The 27,657-nt window shown below is 52.9% G+C and overlaps 1 protein-coding gene across 1 annotated transcript; it reads left to right on the forward strand.

Moving 5' to 3' along the window:
• The first annotated feature begins 256 nt into the window (after positions 1–256).
• On the forward strand, positions 257–27,657 carry DHCR24 (24-dehydrocholesterol reductase). Its single transcript, XM_039238591.1, has 9 exons — positions 257–599; positions 3,673–3,828; positions 12,365–12,470; positions 13,163–13,281; positions 14,980–15,243; positions 18,157–18,300; positions 23,376–23,573; positions 23,895–24,073; positions 25,001–27,657. Exons 1-9 carry the CDS (start codon positions 369–371, stop codon positions 25,152–25,154), a joined length of 1,551 nt encoding a protein of 516 aa, XP_039094522.1. The 5' UTR covers positions 257–368; the 3' UTR covers positions 25,155–27,657.

Raw genomic sequence — 27,657 nt, forward strand, 5'->3', positions numbered from 1 at the left:
CGCCGCCCCCCGCACCCCCACAGCCTCCAGCACCGCAGGACGCAGTTGACCCCACCAGCGCGCGTGTCCCCGGCCACCCCTCCCCGCGCGTCGGCGAGAAAGAGGGTGGAGCGGCCTGACTCCCGCAGCCAATAAAAGCAGCGGTTTCCTGGTCCGATCCCCGGCGCGGCTCGCCATTGGTCGCCAGCCGGGTCTCGGCCCACCGAACCTTTGCGACCCGAGCCAATCGCGAGGCGGCAACGCGACCCCAAGACTCCCCGGGAGCGGGCTGCGGGCAGCGCGGGCGCCGGCGGGCGAGGAGCGGGTGGCGGTGACAGGCGGCGCGAGCTGGCCCCCCCTCCCCCGCGCGGCGCGCCGCAGGCCCCACCATGGAGCCCGCCGTGTCGCTGGCCGTGTGCGCGCTGCTCTTCCTGCTCTGGGTCCGCGTGAAGGGGCTGGAGTTCGTGCTCATCCACCAGCGCTGGGTGTTCGTGTGCCTCTTCCTCCTGCCGCTCTCGCTCATCTTCGACATCTACTACTACGTGCGCGCCTGGGTGGTGTTCAAGCTCAGCAGCGCGCCGCGGCTGCACGGGCAGCGTGTGCGGGACATCCAGAAGCAGGTGAACGGCGCCGGGCGGGGCGCACGGGAGCGGGTCCGCTGCGCTCGGACGTGTGCGCTGGGAGTGCCGCGCCGGGCGCGCGGGGGCGTGCGGTGCGCCTGCCTTGGGGGCGGGGGGAGGGTTGAACTCAAAATGGTGGGGGCTTCCCGGGGAGGGAACGGAGTCAGCGAAGGCCTTCGGGGGAGACAATGTTACTCGGTGTTTATGGAGCGCCTACTATGTGCGGAGCACGTGCAGGTCCCCAGAGGGATATAAAGCATCACGAGAGAGGGGACGGTGAGTCGTGCACAGGTGGCTGCCGCCAGACCCAAGCGACCTCGGAGCTCAGAGGTGGAGCTGGCACTAGAGACTGGGAAGTAGGGAGGAAGAGGTGTCAGGGGGAGGGTCGGGTTTGAGGCGAGGCCGGGAGCGGGAGAAGGTTGGTTGGAAGTCAGTTCCGAGCGGGGCGGGGCCTTGAGTTTGGAGTTTACTCTGTAGCAGGCTGGGGCTGTGGAAGTCTGTAGAAGGAAGGACTGAAGTGAGAAGGGAGCACCGAGGCTATGGGCCTGGCGTTCACTCCTTGAGGAGGCACCCCCAGTAACTCTGCACATCCTCCCCCGTGTCTGCGCGCAGAGAGCCTGTGCCCGAGCCGCTGCTCACGGTGGAGCCTCCTTCTCCACGCCCAGCGCTGGCATGGGCATCGGGCCTGGGCATTTTCTTGGCTCCCTCTGCCCCTGCTTATGTTCCTCTCTTAGGGGGTGTTAGGTTGCAAAGAGCTTCTGTTTCCTGCCGCCGCCCTCGCCACAGGTGTGGCAGCCTCCACGTTTTGTTGGCATAGGGCTGGGTGCTGCTCGCAAGAGTGGGGAGATGGGTGCCAAGGGCCACCCCTATGAAAGAGAAGACCTTGGGTTGGGTGGCAGAACGCAGCGGCCGGAACTGCTTTGCGTGGGCTGCCCTCACCACTCCAGAGCCCTGCCTACCCCTCCCGCCCGTTTTTCCTAGCTCCTTCTGCTTGTTCGGATTCTCTGTGTACTTGTTTGTCACCACCCTCCCACCCCCCCCCCCCCCCCCCCCCCCCCCCCCCCCCCCCCCCCCACCAGTCAGAGTGTGAGCTCTTTGAAGGCAAGGACCGTTGTCCAACTGTCGTCAGGCCCAGGAGCCTGGCCCAGAACAGCCTAGTGAGCACTTGTCTACCTAAACTAAGCCATACGCCTCACTGGACAGGAAGCCAAGGGGCTTGCCCGAACTGGCCCACTGCCTTGGACCTGCCGTGTGCCACAGCCTATCCCCCTGATGTCCGTCATTTCTAATCTCCCAGCAACCCTGGTAGGTCTTATACCTGTTTGACAGATGGGAAGAATTGAGGCTGAGGCGGTAGTGACATGTTTACAGCTAGTAGATGGTGCTGGACGCTAGGCCAGCCTGGTTTTAGAGCCTGAACTCTGACCTGTCTTCCTTCCCATCCCTTTCCATTCCACCCAGTAGGTGCCTCCCACCTAGCTTGGCTAACAGCCATCTGACGAGCCACTTAAGCAATCGCCCGTGATCTTGGCCCTCCCCACCTCTCTGACACGTGGTCACGAGAACATTACTTCCCTGCCCAGATTCTTGCTGGGTTCACATCAGGATCCGGTCCAACCGGTGGCTCAGGCTTTAAGGCCTCAGTCCTTACTTCATGTGGCCCACCCAGCAGCTGGAATGCAGCACCCACAATCCCTTTCCTGCACCCCTGAGTTTGAACGAAGGCCTGGGACTGTAGAGTCAGGCCAGCGTCAAGGCCCGCTTGATGGTGGAATGCCACCTCTGGCCCCGCCACAGAAATCTCTTCCTCAGTAGCCCTCCTCTGCTCGAACGCCTCTATTTCACAGGGTACTCTGGCCCCTGATGGTAGGAAAGTTCTCCGCCCTGTGGAGCTGTTTGCCTAACAAACAGCTGTTGCTTCAAAGCAACTGCCTCCACAACTCTTGGTTGCATCATGTGATAGATCTAAGCTCGGACCGGCATGAGCAGAAAGGGATGTTATTGGCCCAGGTCCTGAAAAGCCCAGGGACAAAACTGGCTCAGGTATGACTGGATCCAGGATGCCCTGTCCCTCACCCTCAGCTTGCCATCCCTCTGCCATCCTTTGGCTCTGCTTTCCTACGGACTGACTTTCGTTCGCAGGGAGGCCCGTCTCCCTGTGGAAACCACAGCAGTCTCCTCCAAGCAGCTCTGCAATCCCAGTAAAATGGGAGCGCCTCTCCTGGAACTGGTCTTAACACTGTCCCGCCTTGGGTGCTGGGCCCGTCCGTCCCTGGACCGGTCACGATGGCCCGAAGGACAGAATCAGACCTCAGGCATGGGCCCGCCTTCTGGGGGCAGGGGTAGCCTCGGCGTCAGCTGGACCAAAGGGAGATGAGAAGGTTGGAAGCATATGATGAGGAGACGGATGGCCGAAGCTCACAGCAACAGACATCCATCTCCGCAGGAAGGGGACACTTCCTCCCGTGCTCCCGATGGCCTCGGCCTCTCCTCGCCGCTTGCTCTCGGTGTTTTGTGTTCTGGTCACTTAGAGTAGAGGCTTTGCAAAAGCTCTTCCTTCCACTGGCCTGGTGGCCCTTCCCTGCCCCTTCTCTCGCCCTTCGAGGGACACGAGTTAACACACAGCCTGGGCGCTGCCCTTCCCTGGTTGAGGGACCAAACTATTTTGCTTCTCCGTTTTCTCTCGTACTGGGAGAAGTAAAGGAGACAGTGTAGATGGGTGCCTGGCCCAGCGGGGACACCCGGTGAATGGTTCTCTCTTGTCGGGTTGTATTATTGCTGCTACGGAACCTTCCCGAGCTTCCCAGTTAGAGTTGTTTCCATAGCACTCTGACCCTGTATTTTAGCTCTTTTTCCATCCTGCCTCAGTGGTGCGGTAACACCTCGGCTTTTCCGTCAGCCACACTGGCCGGGCTGGGTTCGGAGGGAAAGGCCTGCGGGCCTGCCAGGGCCCAATAGATAGTTGCTCACGCGCGAAGGCGTCACTCCGGGCGCCCTCGTGAATGCGGGGCCTTGGCCGCTCGGGGGGGTCCCCTGCTGGGACCAGCTCAAGTCTCTGTCGCCGCGATTGCAGGTGCGGGAATGGAAGGAGCAGGGCAGCAAGACTTTCATGTGCACAGGACGCCCCGGCTGGCTCACCGTCTCGCTGCGGGTCGGGAAGTACAAGAAAACCCACAAAAACATCATGATCAACCTGATGGACATTCTGGAGGTGGACACCGAGAAGCAGGTGAGGGTGGCACAGCTCCCCGGCTCGGGGGGCAAGCAGGGCAGGCGGCCCGCGGGGAGGCCATTTCAACCAAGAAGCCCCCCTGCAGGAGCCTGGTCATGACCGAAGGCTCTGCCGCCCTTCAGGACCTCATAGCCTTGGGAGAGATCAGTGGTAGCCCCTTCCCCCAGGTGCGCAGACTGAGCTCAGGGAGACTTGTTGATCGTCAGCAGTTCTGTGGGAAGAAAGGATGGGGGAATCATGGACAAAGAGGAGAGAGAAAAGGGAACCTATTATCCCTTCCCAGTAAGGAAGGCTGCTGTGCTGGGAAACGGTGGGGTCCGGAGGTGGCAGGGAGGGAGGGTGCACCTTGTTCCAGGCTTCCTGGAGATCCGCAGCAGACTTAGACATGTGCTCACTCTTTGGCCTATCCAGCAATTTTTCTTGAAACCTGGCACAAGAATAAAGAAAATAAGTTTAAGTCAAAGACAGCACAGGGGGACTGTGTCACTTCTGCCTGCCTGCCTGCCTTCGCTTCTTCCCCTTTCTCCCCCTCTCTCTTTTCTTTCCTTTTTTTTCTTTTCTTTTCTTTTTTCTCCCTCCTTTCCTTCCTTCCTTCCTTCCTTCCTTCCTTCCTTCCTTCCTTCCTTCCTTCCTTCCTTCCTTCCTTCCTTCTTTCCGTCCTTTCCTCTCTCTCTCTTTTTTTTTCTCTCTCCTTCCCTCCCTCCCTCCTTTTTCTGTAACAATTTCATTCTAATGGAAGATCACACAATACCCTGTAGTAGGACGTTATTAGATACGGTATAGCCGCACACTATGGCATTTTGTTGTGAGGCCTTGGCCATGTCGCTTAATGTCCTTGTGTCTTTTCTCTTCTCCTAAGCCGCTTTATTAAGATCTACTTGATATGAAATACTGCACAGGTGTCCAGTGGTAATAAATTTTGGCATACATCTGCACAGTCAGGACGATGAACATACCCATTGTCCCCAGAAGTTTCCTTGTGCCCCTAGGGAATCCTTTGTTTGGCCCCCTCCCTGCCCCTACCCCCTGCATTCCTAGGCAAATAATGGCCTGCTTTGTATCACTACTTTGTATTTAGAGTTGTATATAAATGGCATCATACATTAGGTACTCTTTTATTTTGTCTGACAACTTTGACTCAGCATAATTTTTTTTTTTAATGTTCATTTATTTTTGAGAGAGCATGGGCAGAGGAGGGGCAGAGAGAGGGAGACACAGACCCTGAAGCTTCCAGGCTCTGAGCCATCATCAGCACAGAGCCCGACACAGGGCTCAACCCCACAAACCAAGAGATCATGACCTGAGCTGAAGTCAGACTCTCAACCAACTGAGCCACCCAGGCGCCCCTCACTCAGCATAGTTATTTCGAGATCCATCCATGTTGAAGCATGTATCACAAGTGCCTCCTATATTACTGATAAATAGTATTCCATGGTTTATATAGATCACAGTTTGTTTAGCCATTCATTTCTTGATGAATGGGGCCATTACGAAGTGGCTAGGAGCATTTGTGCACAGCCTTGTATGGACTGACACTTTCTTTTGGGTGAATCCCCGGAAATGGGATAGCTAGGCCATAGGATAGGAGTATGGTTAACTGTTTAAGAAACCATTAAATTGTTTTCTAAAGCGGTTGTAGCATCTGCCATTCCCACGAGTGTTCCCCTGGCACCACGTCATCATGGCTTGCTGTGGTTGGTCTGTTTCCTAATAGGTGCGTAGTGGTAGCTCATTGTGGTTTAACTTCCATTTTCCTAATGACTGACGATGGGCATCTTTCCACATCCATATTTGTCATTTGTGTCTCTTCTTTGGTGAATGCCTGTTCAAATCTTAGGCTAAATTTTTTCATTGGGTTATTTTCCTTATACGTTCCAGACACAAGTCCTTCATCAGATACTGTTCGTAAATATTTTCTCCAGTGTTTGACCTCTTTTGAAACCCAGAGTTCATTTTGATGGAGTTTGTATATTAATTTCTTTCATAGGTTGTGTTTGTGAGGTCTTATTTAAGAAGTCTTGCCCTAATCCTGTGTTTTCTTCTAAAAGTATTACAGTTTTCTGTTTTATGGGTAAGAGCACGATCCATTTTGAGTTAATTCTTGCCAATGGTGTCAAATGTTGGTGAAAAACTTTTTTTGCATGTGAATTTCCTATTGTTCTTGTCCCTTTTGTTGAAGAGATCATCTTTTCGCCACTGAATTGGCTTTGCTCCTTTGTTGAAAATCAGTTGTCCATAGACATAGCTCTGTTTCTACATGCTTCCGTTGATCTGTTTGCCCATCTGTATGCCAATATCATGCTGTCTTGATTGCTGTCACTTGGTAATAAGTCCCTAAGAATGAGTTGGGAAATAGTCCTTCCTTTTCATTTTTCTGGAGGAGTTTGTATAAAATTGGTATTATTTCTCCATGCAGTAATTAGTAGAATTAACCAGTGAAACTATCTGGGCCTGGATTTTTCTTTGTTAGCAAGTGTGTATCTACAAAATAAAAATTTATAATAGCCCTATGAGCTTTGGCAGTTTGTGTCTCTAAAGGTATTTGTCTATTTCAAGTTGTATAATGAATTGACATTAGGTTATTCAAAATATTCCCCTACTGTCTTTTGAACACCTATAGAATCTGTAGTGATGCCACATGATTCATTCCTGATATTGGTCGTTTGTGGCTCTTCTTTTCCTCCTGACCAATCTGGCCAGAGCTTAGTCAACTATACTGATCTTCTCAAAGAAGTAGCTTTTGGTTTCATTGATTTTTCTCTATTTTTGGTTTATTTGTTTCCTATTTTATTGACTTCTGCTCTGATCTTTGTTAATACTTTTCTTTTACTTACTTTGCATTTAACTTTGCGTTTCTTTTAAGGTGAAAGCTGAGGTCATTGATTTAGGCCTTTTCTTCTAGTATAGATGTTTAGTGCTATAAATTTTCCCCCAAAGCACAGTTTTGTTTGTTTGTTTGTTTGTTTGTTTGTTTTACAAGTAGTTTATTGTCAAATTAGTTTCCACATAACATCCAGTGCTCATTCACAAGTGACCTCCACACCCATCCTCCCCACCCCCCACATCCATCAGTCCTCAGTTTTTGTCAGCATTCAAGAGTCTCTCATGGTTTGCCTCTCTCCCTTTCCCCCACCATTTCTCCCCATCTTCTCCCCCATGGTCCTCTGTTAAGTTCCTCCTAATCCTCCTATACGTGCAAACATATGATATTTGTCCTTCTCTGCCTGACTTATTTCGCTCAGCATAACACCCTCAAGGTCCATCCATGTTGCTACCCATGGCCAGATTTCATTGTTTCTCGCTGCCCTGTAGTATTCCATGGTATAGATAAACCACATCTTCTTGATCCATTCGTCCGTTGATGGACACTTAGGTTCTTTCCATGTTTTAGCTATTGTTGAGAGTGCTGCTATGAACATTGGGGTACATGTGCTCCTGTGCATCAGCATTTCTGTATCCCTTGGGTAAATTCCTAGCAGTGCTATTGCTGGGTCATAGGGGAGTTCTATTGTTAATTTCCTGAGGAACCTCCACACTGTTTTCCAGAGAGGCTGCACCAGTTTACATTTCCACCAACAGTGTAGTAGGTGCCCATTTCTCCACATCCTCGCCAGCATCTAGCGTTCTCTGATTTGCTCATTTTAGCCACTCTGACTGGCGTGAGGTGGTATCTCAGTGTGGTTTTGATTTGTATTTCCCTGAAGAGGAGGGATGCTGAGCATCGTTTCATGCCAAAGCAGTTTTAAAACCACTCCACAAATTTTAAATCTTTTTACGTTCATTGAGTTCAAAATACTTTCTGGTTTCCCTTTTTTCTTTTTAGTTTTTTTTTTTTAAGAGAGAGAGTAAGCACAGGGGAGGAGCAGAGAGAGAGAGAGAGAGAGAATGAGAATGTTAAGCAGGCTCCATCCTCAGTGCAGAGTCTGACATGGGGCTCAATCCCATGACCCTGGGATTATGACCTGATCTGAAATCAAGGGTCAGACACTCAACTGACTTAGCTACCCAGGCGCCCCTGGTTTCCCTTTTGATATTACTTTCACTCCTGGGTTATTTAGAAGCCTGTTATTCAGTTTCCAAATATTTGGGACTTTTCCAGAGATCTTTCTCTTACCGATTTCTAATTTAATTCAGTTATTGTTAGAAACTTTATATGATTAGAATGCTTTTCAGCTTACTGAGACTTACTTTATGGCCCAGAATATAGGCTATCTTGGTAAATGTTCCATGTCCCTTATTCTGCTGTTTAGGGGTGGCATGTCAGTTAAGTCAAGTTGGTTGATTCAAGTTTGGTGTTCAAGTTTTCTATATTCTTACGAATTTTCTCTCTGTACTATCAATTATTGAAAGAGAGATATTGGAATCTCTGCCTGTGATTGTGGAGTTATTTCTCTTAAAGCTCCATCAGGTTTTGCTTCATGGATTTTGAAGCTCTGCTAATAGGTAGGTATATAAATGTTTAGAATTTTTATGTCCTCTTGATTGAATGATTTATGTCCTTTTGATGAACCCCTTTATCGTTATGAAATGACTGGTTTTATTCCTAGTTATCTTCTTTGCTCTGAAATCTACTTTATCTGATGTGATTAATAGTCATTTCACCTCTCTCTTGACTGGTGGTGGCATGGTGTACCTTTATATTTAAAGCGTGTTCCTTACGGGTAACACACAGTTAGATACTGTTTTTTAATCCAATCTGACAATCTCCCCCTTTTAATTGAGATGTTAAAACCATTTGCATTTAATGTCATCATCAATAAGGTTTGATTTAAATCAGTCACCTTGTTCTTTGTTTTCTATTTGTCCCTTTGTTCTTTGTTCCCTTTTTATTGTTTTTTTTTTCTGTCTTCTTTTGGATTATGGAATAATTTTCGTAATCCTATTTTAGCTCTGTGGTTGGCTTTATGTTTTGTAAGTTTATGTTTTGTTCTGGCGGTTGTTTTAGGATTTATACTTTGCATTTTACTTATCATGGTCCACCTTCAAGTGATAGCATCCTATGTCACTTATATTTTAAGAGTCTTACATTAAAATACTTCCGGTTCTCTCCTCCCCACCTTTGTGCTATTGTTGTCATACTTTTACATGTTGTAAACCCCAATGTCAGTTACCTTTTGAAGAAATATAATGAGAAAAAAATCTTGGGGCACCTGGGTGGCTCAGTCGGTTAAGCCTCTGACTTTGGCTCAGGTCATGATCTCACAGTTCATGGGTTCGAGCCCCGTGTCGGGCTCTGTGCTGACAGCTAGCTCAGAGCCTGGAGCCTGCTTTGGATTCTGTATCTCTCTCTCTCTCTCTGACCCTCCCCTGCTCACGCTGTCTCTCTCAGAAATTTAAACCAAAATGTAAAAAAAAGAAAAAATCTTATACTTACTCATGTAGTTACTATTTCTTCATTCTGTTGTATTTCCATCTGGTTTCATTTTCTTTCTGCCTGAAGGAGCGCCTTCGACTTTTCTTTTACAACTTTTGGGGAACTACATATAACATAAAATTTATCATCCTAACCTATTTTGTTATGGGGCTGAGGGATAGAGAAAGAGAATCTTAAGCAGCTTCCACGCCCAGCATGGAGCCCAATGCAGGGCTTGATCTCACAACCCTGAGCTGAAATCAAGGCAAGACGCTTAACCAGCAGAGCCACCCAGTTGCCAAACCATTTTTTTAAAGTAGGCTCCATGCCCAATATGGGTCTTGAACTCACGACCCTGAGATCAAGAATCACACACTCCACGGACTGAACCAGCCAGGCACCCCAGTCACCTTAACCATTTTTCAGTGTATACTTCTTCGGTGGTACCAAATACACTCACATTGTTATGCACTGTGAATTATGAGAATTATTAAGCAATAATTCTCCATTCTCCTCTCACTCTCACCCTGTGCAACCACCATTACAAATTCTGTCTTTGTGATTTTGACTATTCTATGTACCTCATTAAGTGAAATCATACAGTATTTGGTTTTTTGTGCCCATCTTATTTTGCTTAGCATAATGTCCTTAAGGTTCGTTCATCTCGTAGCATATTACAGAATTTCCTTCCTTCGAAAGGCTGAACAATATTTCATTGTGTGTGTGTGTGTGTGTATACACCACATTTTGCTTTTCCATTAATCTGTTGATGGACATTGGGCTATACCCATGATTTGGCCATTGTGAATAATGCCACTAGGAACGTGGATGTACAAATACCTTTTCAGGTCCCGCGTTCAGTTCTTTAGGGTATCATCCCAAAAGTGGCATTGCTGGATCGTATGGTAATTCTGTGTTTAATCCTTTTTGAGGATCTGCCACACCGTTTGCTGCAGCAGCTGTACCAGTTTACATTCCCAGCAACAGTCCACAAGGGTTTTAATTCCTCCATGTCTTCACCATCACTTGTCATTTTCTGGGTTTGTGTTTGTTCTGTTTTTTGATAAGCCCATCCTAATGCATTCAAGGTTGCCTTTGTTTCTGAAAGTTGTTTTCTCTGGGTATGAAATTCCAGATTGATAGGGGTTTTTTTCACCATACATTACAGACTCTTCACTTCCTTCCTTCCTGCGTCGTTTCCAACAGAGCAACCTCTCATCCTTGTCTTTATTCCTCAGCACGGAATACCTCTGGCTGCTTCTGAGGTTTTATCGTTAGTTTTGAGCAGTTTTATTATGATGCCCCTTGTTTTGTTTTTTTTCCCTAATTCTCATGTTTGGGATTCATTATAAGTTTCATCAGATTTGGGAAATGTGGGGGGTCATTATTTCTTCAAGTATTTTTTTCTGTCCCCTGTTCTCTCTCCTTTGAGGACTGTCAGGCATGTATGAGACCCCTTGAAGTTATTCCACGACTCAGCTCACTGATACACTGTGAAAACTGTAAAAAAATTATCTTTGTGTGTCTTATCTAGGAAAATCTGAATTGCTCTGTCCTTGAGTCTGCCTTTTTCTCCTGCAGTGTCTACTTTGCTGTCAATCCCAGCCCAGGTATCTTTCATCTCAGATGTTGTTTTAACCTCTACAAGTTTGATAAGGATCTTTTTCCTGTCTTTTTAACATCTTTGCTTAATCTTTTGAATATAGGGAATATAGTAATATAATTACTCATTAATAACAATTACTTTAATGTTCTCTGCTCATTTAATATCTCTGTCAAATCTGGGCCTATTTTATTAAAACAGATTGATTGATTTTCCTCTTTGTTGTGAGTCAGATCTTCCTGCCTCTTTGCATACCTACCTGGTAAACTTCGACTGGATTCTAGACATTGTTGAGTTTTACCTTGCTGGGTGCTGAATATTTTTGTGTTCCTGTAACTCTTCTGGAGCTTTGTTCTGGGACACAGCTATGCTACCGGAAAACAGTTTGATCCTTTGGGGTCTTGATTTTTCAAGTAGGGTCAGAGCAGCGTGTGATCTAAGGATAGTTCTCCCTCTTTGCTGAGGCAAGGTCATACTCTCCCCATTGCCTTATGAACCCTGAGGTTCTCAGGTCTGACTTGTGACAACAGATAGTCTTTCCTTCCCCGGGTGAGCCCCTGGCATTGTGACCTGTTATCCTTTCCAGTGCCACTTTCCCGGGCTCCAGCCTCAGGTGATTTCCTCATGTGGATGCACTGATGAGCACTTCACTGAACGTTCAGTGGGCATCCTCTGCAGTTCTTCGGGGTTTTCTCTCTGTGCAGTTCTCTCCTCCAGTGCTCTGTCCTGCAAACTCTCTTCACCTTGGTCTTTTGCGGCTCTCAAAACAGAGTCCACTGGTCTCCCCTGCCTTCCCCCCTCCCTGCACTGCCTGACTCCAGGGAATTAGGCTGGGCATTCACAGAGTTCCCTTCGTTCGTTTCCTGCCTCTCGGCGGTCATACACGTCATTGCCTGATGTCCACTATGTTGAAAGCTCTCGTTCTGTTTATTTTGTCTGTTTCCTGCCTTCAGGCAGCATGGCTGATCTGGTCCCTGTTGCTCCGTCTGCACTAGAAGCACGAGTCAACACGTTGGCACATTCGTGTGTCTTATTAAAAATTGTGTTTTCCAAGAATATTTAATGGCAAGGGATGATGGTCATAGTGTTAAGTTTTCTAAGGCAAAGCAGAAAAATATGTGTATGCGTGCTTGAATTTGTGTGTATGTGTGCGTTGTATTACAACACACAGAGCGTATATCTCTATGGAAGAAGACCGAAAGTAAATACGCCGTAGTATTAACACTGATAACTAGGATGACATGAAGGACTAGGATGGATGATTTTTGTCTTCTTCATAGATGCTGTTTCTTTCAAATAATTGAGTACTTCTTCAATAATCTCAAAGAAAAATAATCTAGGTATTAAGCGTAAAGATATTTGAAAAGACACGATTAAACACTAGCAATCCTAGCAGCAGAAACCCCATGCACTGTCACGAAAGCTAGTGTCATGTTCTAGAAAGAGGCCATAAAGGGCATGGAGAAATCTGGCGTGATGGTGTGAGAAGGTTTGGGATGACTCCTTCTGTGTGAAGAAGCCCCCGGTGGCCCTTACAGCCTCCTTGCAACCCAGGGTCTCTCTTCTTGTGTCCACAGATTGTCCGTGTGGAACCCTTGGTGACCATGGGTCAGGTGACCGCCCTGCTGACCTCCCTTGGCTGGACCCTGCCGGTGTTGCCCGAGCTCGATGACCTCACAGTGGGTGAGGACGGGAGGGTCAGAGCTGAGACACCGTGGCCCACTTCCTGTTGGTTCAGGGGCTGCCACTATTCCATCTGTGACAGAAGCCACCCTCTCTGTCCGCCCAGTGCCAAAGGCAGGGCGTCCGCTGCCTCCCTTTCCGTCTCTGAGTAGCTCAGGTTATTAGGCGGCACCTTCTCTCTGACGCAAATCTGCGTCCCTGTGACCCGTGTCTGTTATTGCAGTTCTGCCAGAGTGAACAGAATAAGTCTAGTGTCTCTCTCCTTGCTCAGGACTCATGGTCCCCAAAGCCTTTCCTTTCCAGGGCAGACACCTTCAGCTCCTCCTGTCACTGTTCCCACAGAACACGGCATCCTGCCACCCAGGCAACCCCCCTTTTCACTCAGGTCCCTCTTAAGATGAATGAACCTGGTTTTCTAGGCTGGGTCTGGACAGAGGTGTGGGTGGGAGCACCTTTGACAGGCTCTCACGTCCTTGCCCCTACACCGGGAAAGCCCTCGGGTCCGTCCTAGCTCCTCCTTCCGTCTCCTGCTCTCCAGATCCGAAGAGATGGAAAGTCTGTCCCAACTGGCCAGCCCTGTCCTGCCTCCCTCGTGCTATGAGCAACCCCAGCTCTTGCGAAGTGCCTTTTCCCCCACTCCCCTTGAACCCTCAACCCGCAGCTCTGCCCGGCTCACCCGCATGTCTCTGCAGGAGGCTTGATCATGGGCACGGGCATTGAGTCATCATCTCACAAGTACGGCCTGTTTCAACACATCTGCACTGCCTACGAGCTGGTCCTAGCCGACGGCAGCTTTGTGCGGTGCACACCGGTGAGTTCCGAGATGGGGACCTCCCCGCCAGCCTGCCCTGGGCATCAAGGGTCCTGGGGGGTAGGGACCCCAGGGGCGCTTCGTTTCAAACACACCTGTTTGGTCTGGGTCTGTAGCCATAATAGCCACAAAGATTGATTGAGCCCCTTATACGTGCCCAAATACGATTATAAATGCTTCCTATGTCTAGTCTTCCAATAACTTAATGAGGTAATATTATCAGCCACATTTTATCGATGGGAAACTAAAACGCAAAGAGGTTAATAAACCTTCCCGGGACACCCAGCTAGGAAATCCCACATAGCTGGGATTCAGACTCAGAATGTCAGGCTCCCAAACCAATGCCTTTAGCCATTTGTCACTCCGTTCTGCCTCTCTAGGGGGGATGTCAGGCCTGAGCCGCAAAGCTCTATGCCACCTGCTGTGAGGTGTAACTGAAAGCGGCAAGAGGGGTGGTTCAGGAAAGATAGAAGATTCTACTGCCTGGAGTGGGATGCAGACATTTAAGGCATTAAGAGAGCACTGGTCTTAGACACGGATTCACACCAGTTCAGCACGTTTTCCTACACACTTGCCTGGGCCCTGCCTCCTAAGCAGAGAAAGGAGACAGACCTTCATGAATGGCTTCCCTTCTCTGAGGCCCATTTTCCTCATCTGACAGATGCATTGTCAGGAGGAGACGGTAGAGGCCAGATGAGAAGCTCCTAACGTAGAGCCGGGTAGCTGGCAGACACCCACTTATTACTGCTGCTATCGGACAGTGTAGCGGGGTGGGGGGTCCAGATGGCCAGCTTCCGCCCTTCCAGAGACTTCTGGCAGTCTGTTCCAGAGCCCCCCTGCTCCAGGCCCCTGCCCCACCACACCCCACCATCCCCACACCAAGGGCACCCAGCATGAGCAGAGACTGCACAGGACTGTCCTCTTGGTAAAGGGCCAGACAAGCCTACACTCTCAAAAGGAGCTTTGTTAAAATCAAAGCATCTGAATGAGAATGGCCAGATGAAACGCCTCCAAGACAAATACCAAAACACGAAATGATAAGGTTAGAAGCAGATGCAGGACCAGATGAGGTCATGCAGGAAGAACACCAGGTCGGGAGGTAGGCGACCTTGCCTGAGCCCTGGCATCACTGGGCTGCCTTGTGGGACGCCTCGGGTGAGCCGTGTCGCTTCTCAGCCTCACTGTCCTTACCAGTTCTAGTGGGAATGTTAATGCTCTGGGCTGCCGGGTGGGGAGCGAGGGGAGTGGAGGGTGTGAAGGCTGGATTCCACAACTAATGGATTGAGAAAGGCTTGCCAGTTTTAGTAATGGCCCATTTTAATGACCCCTGGTGACCCACAGGAAGCTCCCTTTTCAGCCCTGACCCTTGGCCCTCCACCCCCTATTTTGGCTCCTTGGGCAGTGCTGGTCACGGCCTCTTCCTGGGTAGCCTGTGGCTCGGGGTGTTACCCGGGTGGAGGAGAGATGGTGCGCTTTCTGTGAGCTTCCCGAACAGAGGACCGTATGAGTTCGGCTTCGTGCTGCAGCTGCACAGAGAAAACGGGCCCAGAAAGTGCTGTTTCTGCGGCTCCTCAGGCGGGTGTACACAAGGAGACAGCGACGGCAGGAACTTAGCCGAGGCCCTGGGTTTTTGACCGGGTGCCCCAGTGCAGGGCCCGGGGATTCAGGCTCTCCGCGTGTGTTGGCCCTGACTCACAGGCGGAAAACTCGGACCTGTTCTACGCCGTGCCGTGGTCCTGCGGGACCCTGGGCTTCCTGGTGGCAGCCGAGATCCGCATCATCCCGGCCAAGAAGTACGTCAAGCTGAGGTTCGAGCCCGTGCGGGGCCTGGAGGCTATCTGTGACAAGTTCACCCGCGAGTCCCAGCGGCCGGAGAACCACTTCGTGGAAGGATTGCTCTACTCCCTCGATGAGGCCGTCATCATGACAGGGGTCATGACAGACGAGGCCGAGCTCAGCAAGGTAGGCCAGGGTGCCGGCTGCCCAGGACCAAGGCCCGGGGACAAAGAAGGCCCAGGTGGGCTGGGGCCTGGCCTGTCTTGCCACTCCGACCCTGGCAGCACATCCTCTGAGGCCGTGACCTTGGGCAGCCCATCCGAGTTGGGACCCCGAGATTGAAAGTCAGAGCTGTCTCAGGGATGGAAGCATCTATTTATTCTGCCCCAGCCCTAGGTACACGCATGTCTCTCAGCAGGTGTAACCTTTGATCCTCACAGCAAGCCCACTTGATAGATGGGGAAACCGAGGCTCTAAGAGGTCATGTAAGCATCCACAAGATGACAGCGCCTCGGAATCTAGATTGATAGCCCTTTAATGTATCATTTTCCACAGCAGCTTTTTCAGGGTTTGTATTTAGGAGAGACTTGGAACGTGTGAACCAGCAAAAAGAAGGAAAAGACTCTCTACCTAGAATATGTTATTCTCCCTGTAACAATAGTGAAATGCACAAAGGAAAAGTTAAAATGCGTCTCTTCACCCAGGCTCACTTCCAAAGCAGCTGCTTATAACACTTGGCATTCATTTTGTATTTTGTTTTTTGTTTTAAATTTATTTTTGAGAGAGAGAGAGCACGCAGGGGAAGGGCAGAGAGAGAAATCCTAAGCAGGCAGAATCTTCTGCACCGACAGTGCAGAGCCCAACTGGGGGCTCGAACTCACAAACCATGAAAGATCCTGACCTGAACCTAAATCAACCGTCTGAGCCATGCAGGCGCCCCATCCCTGAGTGTTCTTCAAGGTGTGTGTGCGTAGACGTGCCCTCATTTCATGCCTTGGTGTCCCACGATCACATGTAAACAGTTGACCCAGCCCGTTGCTCAGAGATGAACATTTATCTTCCTTCAGATGTTTTGCTTTCACAAATAGGTTTGCATCAGAGATTCTCTACTATCTATCCTTGGCCTCTTGTGCAAGCAATTCTGTGGGACTGAGGCCAAAACTTGAAATTACTGACTTAAGGGTTTGAGCATATTAAATAGTAGCAGCTGCAGCCAAAACAGCCCTTCAGAGGAGCTGTGCTTCTGTCCACCTCCAGCGACGGCGTGAGAGTGCCTTTCCCCCACCTTCTTGCCAGCACTGGATACAATCGCCCCTTCATTTTTGCCAATCTGATAGGGTTAAAAATAGTATCTCGTTTTATTTTGCAGCTCTTGGGTCACGTTCGAGGTTAGAACCTCTCTTTGTGCGGTTTTCTAGTTTGCCTCCGCGATCGCCCGTTCAAATGGGTGTTTTCTGGTTTAGTGTAACATACGCATTTCCCCATGTGGTCACAGTGCTTTCGGAATGGTCTTTTAATGACTGCTGAACATTGCGTTGAGCTATTGCCCTATCATCTCCCAAACCGTTGCCCCACAGTGGGAAATAGAAGTTGCTTCCAGTCTTTCCTTATTTTAATTCATGTAGCCGTGAGTATCTTTTGTCTGTGAAGGGAACGCTATCTTAAAGTACACCAAAGGATAGGTACCCTTTAGGCTCTTGATCGACACCCATATACTTAGACCATTTTACAATTGTAAAGGACTGAGAATCATCTGGTACATTTCCCTCTCTAAATATAGACACAAGAACCAGAGAGGGAAAGGGACTTCTCTGAGTCCACCCAGCTAGCACGGGGCAGATTTAAATCCAGGTCTCTGACTCCTTGTTCAGCGTTATGATGTAGCACCATTCACACTGGCTGCTGTGCCCTGCGTTGTTTCTTCTGGTCTCCCACCCACTCCAGGGCAGGCAGTGGCTCCATTTTGCCGGTACTGATAGCAAGGCTCAGGGGAGGCTAAGAAACGTGCCCAGCATCCGCCCAGCATGTTGGAAGTAGAACGAGCTCTGTGGCCTCAGGTGCTCTGTTCGACCTTGATGGTTGTCAGCATCCTCATCAGCGAGGCCAGGATGGCTCAGCCTTGCAGTGTCCTGGAAGGGATAATGAGCGAACGCATAGGTGCCAGTGACACCTGCCCAGAGCGTGTTGTGATTATTCTCCTCCACGAGCTACCGTGGGGCTTGATTGTCTTGCCTCTGCCCCTGCCTTTACCTCCCCAGTGGTCCCCCGGCAACATTTGCTTTCTCCTAGCCCTTGGTGGTGACCCAGCGGGTATGATCTCACCCCACCTGCCCGGTCGGACTCGGACACCTCTCCCACCCCTGGGAGAAGGCCGTCTGACACGGTGGGGTTGCTGCGCCAAGGTCTGGCCCCAGCTCGGGAGCCGCGCTCCCTCCAGGCAGCTAGCCTGCCTCTCTCCCAAAGCGTCGGGCCAGGTGTCGTTTCCCGGGTGAGGAGGGGGAGGCCCAGGGAGGCCCAGTCATCCCAGGGCACACAGCAGGTGAACTCCTGGAGCGTTTCCAGCTGAAGAAGACTGGCTCAATGGAAGATTGAGGCGTTGGGGGCATGGGGCCTGGTGCCAGGGTAGCATGAGGTTCCTCCTGTGAGCTTCCTCCACCGACAGCTGCCTGGGGAGGAGCACAGCACCCAGAGGGCCGTGAGGCTCGCCCTAGGTGGCAGGGAAGGTGCCACGGTCAGGGAGTGCTGTTGGTCATGGGACCTGGTGACGAGGAGTCGGTCCCCTGCATGGAGCACTGCGTCAGTAAACATGTGCCCTTGGGCTCCCTCAGCAAGGAGCAGCAGCGGACGGTGGGGGCGGGGTGGCTGAACCCCCTAGGCTATCGGGCATTGGCTGTCGGGCCCTGGCGCCCCACAGACCCTCGCTCCTCCCCGGGACGCGCCATGCTCAGCCTCGCTGGGCTTGCAGCAGTCTCCAGGGTGGAACAGATGCAAAAGCCTGAAAAGGCCAAGGGGTGCTGAACAGAAGCTGGGTATCGCTGTTACACCCTGATGGCACACGGCCCTCGGCTCTGGCCGACACAATGCCCTCTGTTATTTCAGCTGAATAGCATTGGCAACTACTACAAGCCCTGGTTCTTCAAGCACGTGGAGAACTACCTGAAGACAAACAAGGAGGGCCTGGAGTACATCCCCCTGAGGCAATATTACCACCGCCACACGCGCAGCATCTTCTGGGAGCTCCAGGTGAGGCTTGGGTTTCCGCGGCCGGCCCAGCAGGGGCCTGTGATGATCAGCATCGGAGCCGCACCCTGTCCCTGAGGGAGAGCGGACCTTCGTCCCAGGGAACCACGACGCCCTCCCTCATGGTCGTTCCCTTCCGGGGGAGCAGCCCGCTCTCACCAAATAGCAGCAGGCTGTCTTGCGCATCTGCCATGTGCCAGGGAGTGGGGCACGGGCCAGGTCCTTGGGAGGACGCATGCCCGTCTGCCATGAGGAACGGCAGCCGAGCCGGGCGGTGGGCCCTGGCACCGTGGAGGGCCATGGGGGCGGGAGGCAGAGGCAGCCAGGTCCACTTAGGGTCGGAGGTGGCTGTCAAGCTTAGCCTCGAAAGGTGTGCAAGGATTCGCTCTTGTGTGTGGAGGGGTGAGGAGCAAGTGACATCCGAAACGGGCATCAGGGAGGGCCTCTTGGGCACACCGTGTGAGCAGGGACCTGAGCAGGGGAGGGCAGGCCAGGCAGAGCCCTGGGGGAGAGCATTCCAGGCGGAGTCAGAACCAGAGCATGGGTCCTCAAATGGGCTACATGGGTTCTTTTTCCTAAGTCCTATAACAACAATAGTTGTTTTAATGTACGTAATTTGGTGGTATTTGGAACATTCGTGATCTATTACAACTACCACCGAAGTTGCTGTGGGCCTTTGGAGGAGAGAAACAGGAACAGCAAAATCTGGAAGCAGTAATGAGGCCGCAGGAGGAGCCCCCCTCACCTCCCCCTGCCCCAGACGGTCATGGGAGAGGAAATGATGCCACTGAGGACACCTGTGGGGCCAGCCAGGCTCCAGCTGGGGGCAGGGAGGGGAAAACCATATCGAGAGAGGAGATTGACGACGGGAGGGTTTGCTGATGTCAGACCATGAGAGCATAGGGGAGGTTTGGGAGACAAGGGGTATGCTACACGGGGTATCAAGTAACGGCACCTAGAAGTCCCTGGTGACTAGGTTAAATGGGTGACAGGCCTAAAGGAGTTAAACCTGGTGGCCTCCTAGGAGGAGGTGGCCAGTTCTAACTGTGGGCTACGTCTTTAGGGCTGAATGTGATGGAGCTGTGGTAAGGAGCTGGAGGAGTGGGGCGTGGAGGGCTCATCAAGACTGGGGGCCTCGGGGATCCCCCACCTCCATCAGCCCCCCCCTCCCCCAGGCAGTGTCAGGGCCCATCTCAGTGGATGGGCAGTTTTGCCGAATGCGAGAGACACCATGAGTCCTTCTTTGTCCCTCCAAGAGCAGGTGTGAAGGTTGTGGGGGGCATGATTTTGTCAAGAGCAAGAGCATCTGAGAGACGGGAAGAGAAAGAGGCCAGTAAAGGACCCTGAGAAGAGCATCCGAGCGGTAACACTGGTCCACAGTGACTGCCCCTCGCGTGTTAGTCATATTGTCCAAACCTCGTGCTCACACTGCCTTCATCTTCCTCACAGCCCTGGGAGGGACGTTCTCTGGTCTTTTCCATTTTCCAGATGGGGAAACCGAGGCTTAGGCCTTCCAGAGTAACACAACTCCATAAGAGATGGAGTATATTAGTTCCTTCTTGCTGCATAATGAACTGCCCCAAACGTAGAGAGTTAAAACCTCTGCCAGTTTAGGACTGTTATTTTTGGTCATGGCACAGTTTTCTGAGTGTCAGGGACAGGGACGTGATCGGGTGGCTCTGGCTCAGGGTTGCAGTCAAGGGTCATCTGGAGGCTTGTTCAGGGCTAGAAGGTCTGCTTTCCAGAAGGTTCCCTCACGCGGCTGTTGACAGGAGGCCTCCGTTCCTTGCCCTGCGGGCTGCTCGAGGGTCCTCACGACAAGGCAGCAAGAACCATACAGGAAGGGGACCGAGGAGGAGCCTCCAGGCCTTTCATGACCCGTTCCCTGGCCCTGCCAGTCCCCCGACATGCCATTCACTAGAGCAAGCCCAGCCCACACTCAGGCAGAGCAGCAAAGAGCTTGTGGGTCTTTTCAGATCACAGAGTTCAAATTCATCGTGAAGTTCGTCCTATACTTTTGTGCTGTTGAGCCCGGGCTGTCCCGCCTGAAGCTAGAGGCAGAATCTTGTAGGATGGGTGGTTTGCAGTTGACATTTGCACGCAGGGCGTCCGGGTGGAGCACCCCCGTGGCCACTACAGTGGAATCGCGGAAGCTGGGCCTTCTAGAAAGAAGGGGTAATAAGCCACGTCACCCGCATGCTTTTATTTCCCTGCCCAGGGACATGCACGCTCCACCACCACTCCAGCACGGCTTACTTACGGATGAGTCAGGAGGGACTGAAGAGAAAGAGGACTGAGCAACCCCCTCTTGCCCTTTCCTTTTATGTCCTCGTTTCCAGCCAGCGTACGTGGCTGGCTAATGCGGGGAAGGGACACCAGCAGGGAATGTTAGATGGGGTTCTTGGCTGTTCATGCTTCTTAGGACGTTGTTGCCACAGGGCCTGTCCTTGGGGTCTGGGGCCTGGATCTGTAGGGGCCCCGGCAGAGCAGAGCCGGTCAGTAACAGGCTGGACACAGGTGAAAGGCAAGGGCAGGCAAAGGGACCAGCAGTGATCGCAGGGACGCAGGACCTGGGGTCACTCAGAGGCCGAAAAGATGAATGATGGGGCGGATAGGAGGCAAAGGAGAAGGGCAGCCCATGCTGTTTAAAACTTGGACTTTTCTGAGGCTGAGATTTGGGGAAAGGAATGGTTCTAGCTGACACTTTTGGCTAATGTTTGGACTGTAATGGACTGTTTTTAGGGGGAAAATACAAACGGCGCTTAAGCATAAGAGAGGTGGTGGGTCTCACTCAGAATTAAAGCCAGGTGAAACGAAAATACAAGAGTCTCGTTTGTCACCGTCAGGATGACAGCGAGGCCAAAGTTGGAGCACCGTTTGGCCTGAGCGTGAGGAAACACCGCTCTCTTGTGTTGTCTGGGAGAGGATGAAATGGTACAGGCTCTTGGAATAGTAGCCATGAAACTTGCATACACTCCGTGAACCTGCATTTTCCACTTCTAGACATTTACCTTGCAGATAAATGGGCGTGCAAACGGCCGGAGACACGTGTAGAAAGGACATTCGTTGGAATAGGCTGGAAATAGTCGAAGTGCTCATCAGTACAGAACTGATGAAATCAGGGAACATCCGCACAGGAGGGCAATGATCAGCAAACATTCTCTGTGAAGGGCCGGATAATACTTTGGGTTTTGTGGACCCTGGGATCGATTTAGAGGGTCCTCTGCTCATATAGACAACATGTAAATGAATGTGCAGGGCCTTATCCCAGTAAAACGTTATTTGTGGACCAAATTTGTCCCGGGAGCCAGAGTTTGTGGGTCCCTGCAGTAAGCGTGTGTGACGGCTCTCTGTGTGCTGATGTATAGGAGACTGTTAGATGCCACTTGTGAGCTGTCTTTTTTAAGTTTATTTATTTGGGAGGGGGTAGGGCAAATGAGTGGGGGAAGGGCAGAGTGAGGGAGAGAGAGAAAAATCAAGCAGGCTTTGCGCTGAGCCTCAGACCCGGGGCTCGATCCCACGACCCTGAGATCACGACCTGAGCCAATATCAGTCGGCCTTTCACCCGACTAAGCCACCCAGGCACCCCAAGGAGCCGCTGTTTTTTAAGCCCATCTGCTTGTCTAAAGGTACACAGCTAATTCCTAACAGTGGGTGCCTTTCGGGAGGGAAAGAAGTTGGGTCGGGAAGGAAGGAAGTGGGGTCAGGATGAGGGGGGAAATGGGGTGAGGGATGTGAAAGGAGGCCTGACCTTTGGACTGCTGGGATCTCTGCTGTGGGCGTGCGGGGCTTTCCCAGAAACAAGCGAGCGGACAACAAAAGCCGAGCTGCTCATTGTGCTCCCGTGTCGTGTGTGGGGATGGGTCCCTCCCTGGTGGGAGCAGGCTCCCAGCCGCAGAGCTGCTCCCAGGGAGGAGTGGGGGAGTCACTCAGTCTCCAGAGTTCGCACCCCGGTCTCTTTGGGGAGCCGCCGCCAACCCCTCGGCTGGTGTGGGCCCTGCGTCGTTCAGTCCCAGCTCTTGGGCCCTGCGTCGTTTAGTCCCAGCTCTCCACACACGGTTGTCCGTGGCCTATACCCCCATCACCTGAGGACAGGGACAGGGACCCGCCTTGGTAATCTTGCTGTCCCCAGCACCCAGCACAGAGGGAATACAGGAATGTCCTTGGCTTCAAGAATGGGGCGGCAGGTGGACAAGAACACTCGGAAGACAGCCTTGGAGCAAGGGGGGAAGGTACTGAGTGGGGGGCCGATGGCTGCGCTGCTGGGGCTGGGCAGGCTGGCCAGGTGAGGGGGCTCCTCCCTTGCAGACGTTTGAGGCATGGAAGAGGAAGAGCAGCCCCCACTCGGGAGGATTCCCGGGGAGGCCGAGCTGGAGGTGGGCAGGGAAGGACTGTGAAGGGCACAGGCAGGTGAAGAAAAGCGGCTAGTTCTGCCTGGGGTTGCAGGTAGCTATTAAGCTCGGCCTTGGAAGAACATGCTTTTGTGTGTGGAGGGGTGGGGAGCAGTAACATGTTAAACAGGAGTCAGAGAAGGCCCTCGGAGGGGTGCTGTGATCCAGTGGGCTTGTCGATGACGCTGAGCCAGACCTCACCCCGGCCAGGAAGAGCTGCCCCTGGCAGGGTGACCTTAGGGAGATTGCTTAAGCTCTCTTGAGTGTCGCTCTTCTCATCCAACAGCATCTATTTCTCAACCACCTATGAAATGCCGGCTCTGTGCCAGCCACTCTGACCTCAGTAACAGAAATAGCGATTATAACGGCCTTATCTCGCTCCAGGCACTGCACTGAGTGCCTTCTAGTTGGCGTTTCATTATTTTCTCGCATCCTGTTTTACAGACAAGGACAGGAAGCTCAGAGATTAAGTAACTCGCCAACGCTATTGCAGTGGTTAAATGTCAGAGCCGAGAATCAAACCCAGAGCTGGGTGGGCAAATCCCAGGGGCCGTCATGCCCCCCTGCTGGGGGAGTGCACCCTGTCATCCTAACTCCAAGCGCGGAACAAGGACCTGGCCCTGACACGTGGCCACATGCTCGGCCCGCGCCGGCCCGTTCTCTCTGTCGCCAGCCTCTGTCTTTCAGGACATCATCCCCTTCGGCAACAACCCCATCTTCCGCTACCTCTTCGGTTGGATGGTGCCTCCCAAGATCTCCCTCCTGAAGCTGACCCAGGGAGAGACGCTGCGCAAGCTGTATGAGCAGCACCACGTGGTGCAGGACATGCTGGTGCCCATGAAGTGCCTGTCGCAGGCCGTGTACACCTTCCACAATGATATCCACGTGAGCCGGGGCAGGGACTAGTCTGGGGCACGCTTGCCCCCCTGGGCTTCCGTTTTCCCTTTCTGTAAAATGGGCCCACTCGGTGATGGCCCTGCTGGGAGAGAAGGCATGGGAGCTGCTAACGAGTGGTCCTGTGAGCCGTTCACATTGTGTCCACTGATGTGGTGAAGCAGGGGCGCTCTCGGCTGCGGCCCGGGGGATTGGGAGTGAGGTGGCGGGCAGCCAGAGCGGGGGTTCCCAGGGAGGGGCGGGGCGGGCCAGACATGAGCCCACCCCCCATTGGAGAAAACGCACCAATGCCCCTCTCCCTGGTCCACCCAGGTCTACCCCATCTGGCTGTGCCCGTTTATCCTGCCCAGCCAGCCGGGCCTGGTGCACCCCAAGGGAGATGAGGCAGAGCTCTATGTGGACATTGGAGCGTATGGGGAGCCGCGGGTGAAGCACTTTGAAGCCAGGTCCTGCATGCGGCAGTTGGAGAAGTTCGTGCGGAGCATGCATGGGTGAGTGGCCCAGAGGGCAGTGCGCTTCCCCCCGGCCATGAGCCTCAGGGCGTCGCCGCAGCGGGTAGAGTCGGGGCCGCACTGGCCAGCCCCAGGTCCAGAACAGCCGGCTGCCCTGGGAGTGTGAGGCCTCAGCAGCATCTAGGCCAGGAAGAACCCTCTGAAAGTATGGCGGCTGGATTGCAGGATGCCTCACCCCTCCCTCTCCACCCCTCCTCCCGTGAATGCACCAGCAACCCCAGCTGCTCGGGCCAGAGCCCCACCATCAGCCTGCTCCCCCACCCCCCAGGGCAGGTGACCATGTGGTTTCAGATAGGTTCAGGGCTGCAGCTCAGGGTTGGAAGAGCACAGCTAAGGAGGAGGGGGACCTTGGCCAGCTCTTCTCAAGAACTGGCCTGGAACACACGCCTGATGGATCAAACATGGACTCATCTGAAAATAATTGTGCTGATTGGGGGGGGGTGGTCGGGGGGGAGGGAAACACACAGCACAAAAAAAAAACCCACAGGAGAAAGGAGAATTGTATGATTCCATTTATATGAAAGTCCAGAATGTCTGAGGACAGAAAGCAGCCCTGCCCAGGTGGATGGAGGCTGACGGACGGCACAAGGGCATGAGGAAAGTTTTTGGGGTGATGGACGTGGTCATGGGCTGGGTTGAGGTGACGGTTTCCAGGTTGTATACAAATGTCACACTTAAGTTGTACTCTTTAAATACGGGCAGTCAGAAAAAAAAAAAAAAAGGAAGAAGAAGGCAGCCCAGTGGCCCCGTCGGCAAAATGGGGGCAAGCGTCCCTGGGCTGCCCTCCGCCACCAGGTCAGCGGGGGGACCGAGAGAGCCAGAAGTCCTTCCCGTGCCACAAAGCGTGAGACGCGTGGCCCTTGGGCCCTCTCCCCTGCCGGCAGCCTCCGCTCCTATGCTCCGCAGGTTCCAGATGCTGTACGCCGACTGCTACATGAGCCGGGAGGAGTTCTGGGAGATGTTCGACGGCTCGCTGTACCACAGGCTGCGGGAGCGGCTGGGGTGCCAGGACGCCTTCCCCGAGGTGTACGACAAGATCTGCAAGGCCGCCAGGCACTGAGCAGGGTGGCCCCCGCCCCCCAGGTGCAGGAGGCGACTTCTCTTACCTCAAGCTTGGCTGCTCTCCCAGATCCACACTTCCAGAGAGAATCACCCCTCCCCCCGCCCCCAGAAATCTCACCCAGGCCACCCCTGGGCTCCCAGGGGCAGCCGACGGGAGTGCAAAGGGCGTGGGCTCTGGAGTCAGACATACCTGAGTCCAGTTCCCATTTCAGGCACTCATGAGCTGTGTGACTCTGGGCAAGTCACTCGACCCCTCTGAACCTAGCTCTTCATCTATTGAAAGGGGGTAACAGTACCCGCCTGCAGGCCCCTGTCCTCCAGGCCGAACGCCTGTCTCACCGGAGGTGCAGAATACGTGTAGCTGTGGTTGCTACAGCTCCCCATTCAGCACCTCTGACCGGGGGGCTCCGGATTGAGCGCCGAGTTCAGGAAGGCTCTGTGTGAGGTCATCCCGGCACAGGTGTGGCTGGAAGGGTGAAGGGGGTGCATCAGAGCTGGTCAGCCAGAAGCACCCCCTGTGGAGAGAGGAAGGCTCCTCTCTATCCCTGCAGTCCTGGGAGGGCAACAGATGGGGCGGGCAGGCCCAAGATGTGCTGTGCCAAAGGTCCCATCCAAAGTTCCCCTGCCCCTTCCTCCTTCCGGCGCAGGCTTGCAGGCCCCCCCCAGCCATCACCCACGCCTCAGAGAGGACCTTGTCCTCGGAGCAGACGCTCCAGTGCTGCTCCTGTCCTAGCCCGGGTGGAGTGAGGGGCTCGTGCTCTGACCTGGGTCCGGAGGTCCTGGGCCCACCCTCGGCTCCTTGACCCCCCCATGCCTCATCTGGTCCTCAGAGTGTGCCTAGTCACAGCGGGGGTGCGTCCACACGCGGTGGCACGCGGTGGGGGGCCGGGGGATCCACCAAGCAGGAAAATGGGGGACTCGGTGAGGATGCTCACTGTGGGGCCGGAAGGAAAGACCATCAACTTGATTTCTCCAACCACTCATCCCAGCCCCCTTCGTTCTCCCCCACCCACAGCTATAGTTAATTTCAGTGCCTTACCAATCCTAAGCTCAGAGAAAATTCGCTCCCTTTCCCTTCCAGAAGGAAGCGAGCCTCCCCAGGGCCTTCCCAACTCATTAAAGTTTGATCGTTTATGCAGCTCAGTCTGAAGAACTGCCCGGCCTCAGCTGAGGACCCAGACTTCGAGAAGGAAGTGTGTCGTGGGGGGCTGGGGTTACGCCAGCTGTGCCAGCCAGTGGCATGCTGAGAGCCCTGCCCTGAGAGGCAGGAGCTGGCTTTCAGTCCCGCTCCCTTGCCAGCAAGCCTTGCGATTGCGGGCAGGTCATTTAGGCCTCGGAGCTGCAGCCCCTCGTCTACCCTATCGGTGCAGCCAAGACCTCCCCGGGCGCCTCTGCTGGGGGAGTGCACGCCTGCCTTAGTGCAGTCGCAGTGCCCGTGGAAGGTCAGGTGACATTCAGGTCCTTCCTTCAGTCCAAGGCCAGCTGTCCTGTCACTTTCAGAAAGGCACACCTGTGGCTTGCAGGGAGGGGTCAGTCCTGTCCCTGCAGGTGACCGGAATCCTGATGGAGCCACTGGCGGATACTCAGCCACCCTACCCATCCCCCAGCTCCCCTCCCCCAGGGCTGCAAAGTGTCTTAGAGTGGCCCTGTGAGTGGGGGCACATTCATGGCACTCAGAAGGCAAAGGAACCCCCCCACCCATATGGCCCTGGGGTGGGTGGGGGGGAACATGAAAAAAATAAGAAACCTCATTCTCCAGCTTGTCTGCAAAGCACGTGACTTCCGACATTCACTCTTGGTGGGTCCCTGCACTTCCCCCTGGGGCTAAGCTGATGATCCTACTCCCTGTAGAGGAATGGTTTGCCCGAGCAGAGTAACCCATTGAACAAGGCTCTGTCATTTCCCCAGAGGGGGCCCCCATCCTTAAGCCGCTGGGAATGGCCAGAGAGGCCAGCGGCCTCTGTCATCCTAGATGCTAGACAGTCCTAGGATAACCAAAATCCTGCCCTTCACAGACCTCACATGGAGACCCGAGCTTGGAAGAAAGGGAGGTCTTGGGATCACGCCGGCCTCAGGTTCATGTTTTGCCCCAGTGATTCCTTGCCCCGAAAGGGGTAGACTTCCAAGCATGGCGAGCGTGGCTCCTGGCTTCTTCCTGCAGCCAACCCCATCACTGCCCATCCCTGCGGTGGCTTTGGGTGTGGGGTGTGTGGAAAGTGAAGGGGTAGGCTCTCCCCTCCAGAGCCCCCGAGTGTTCTGGCTGGAAGGATGCCTAATTTAGCTATTACGGGAAGGGAAGGGAGGGGGTGGGGATGCGTGTGGCAGTGCATGGAGTGTGGTTTTTCTTCCCGCAATCACGGGGACCAAGGGGAAAGGCACGTGTGTCACCCCCCAAAACAGTCTTTTGCCGCTGCAGGCACTGTGCACCCTGTCTAGAGCACTTCACGTCCCTGTGGCTACGTGGTTGCTGCTGCTGTAAAAATAAAAGCATTACCTGGGAA

The sequence above is a fragment of the Hyaena hyaena genome, unplaced genomic scaffold (genome assembly GCF_003009895.1).
Source record: "Hyaena hyaena isolate Hyena2069 unplaced genomic scaffold, ASM300989v1 scaffold_5, whole genome shotgun sequence".
Classification (NCBI taxonomy): Eukaryota; Metazoa; Chordata; class Mammalia; order Carnivora; family Hyaenidae; genus Hyaena; species Hyaena hyaena.

Bases quoted from the DNA above. Each gene is read 5' to 3' on its own strand.
- DHCR24 (XM_039238591.1), top strand. From the start codon at position 369: ATGGAGCCCGCCGTGTCGCTGGCCGTGTGCGCGCTGCTCTTCCTGCTC. The intron at 3,829-12,364 runs GTGAGGGTGGCA...TTGTGTCCACAG, and splicing joins AGGTGGACACCGAGAAGCAG to ATTGTCCGTGTGGAACCCTT. The intron at 15,244-18,156 runs GTAGGCCAGGGT...CTGTTATTTCAG, and splicing joins ACGAGGCCGAGCTCAGCAAG to CTGAATAGCATTGGCAACTA.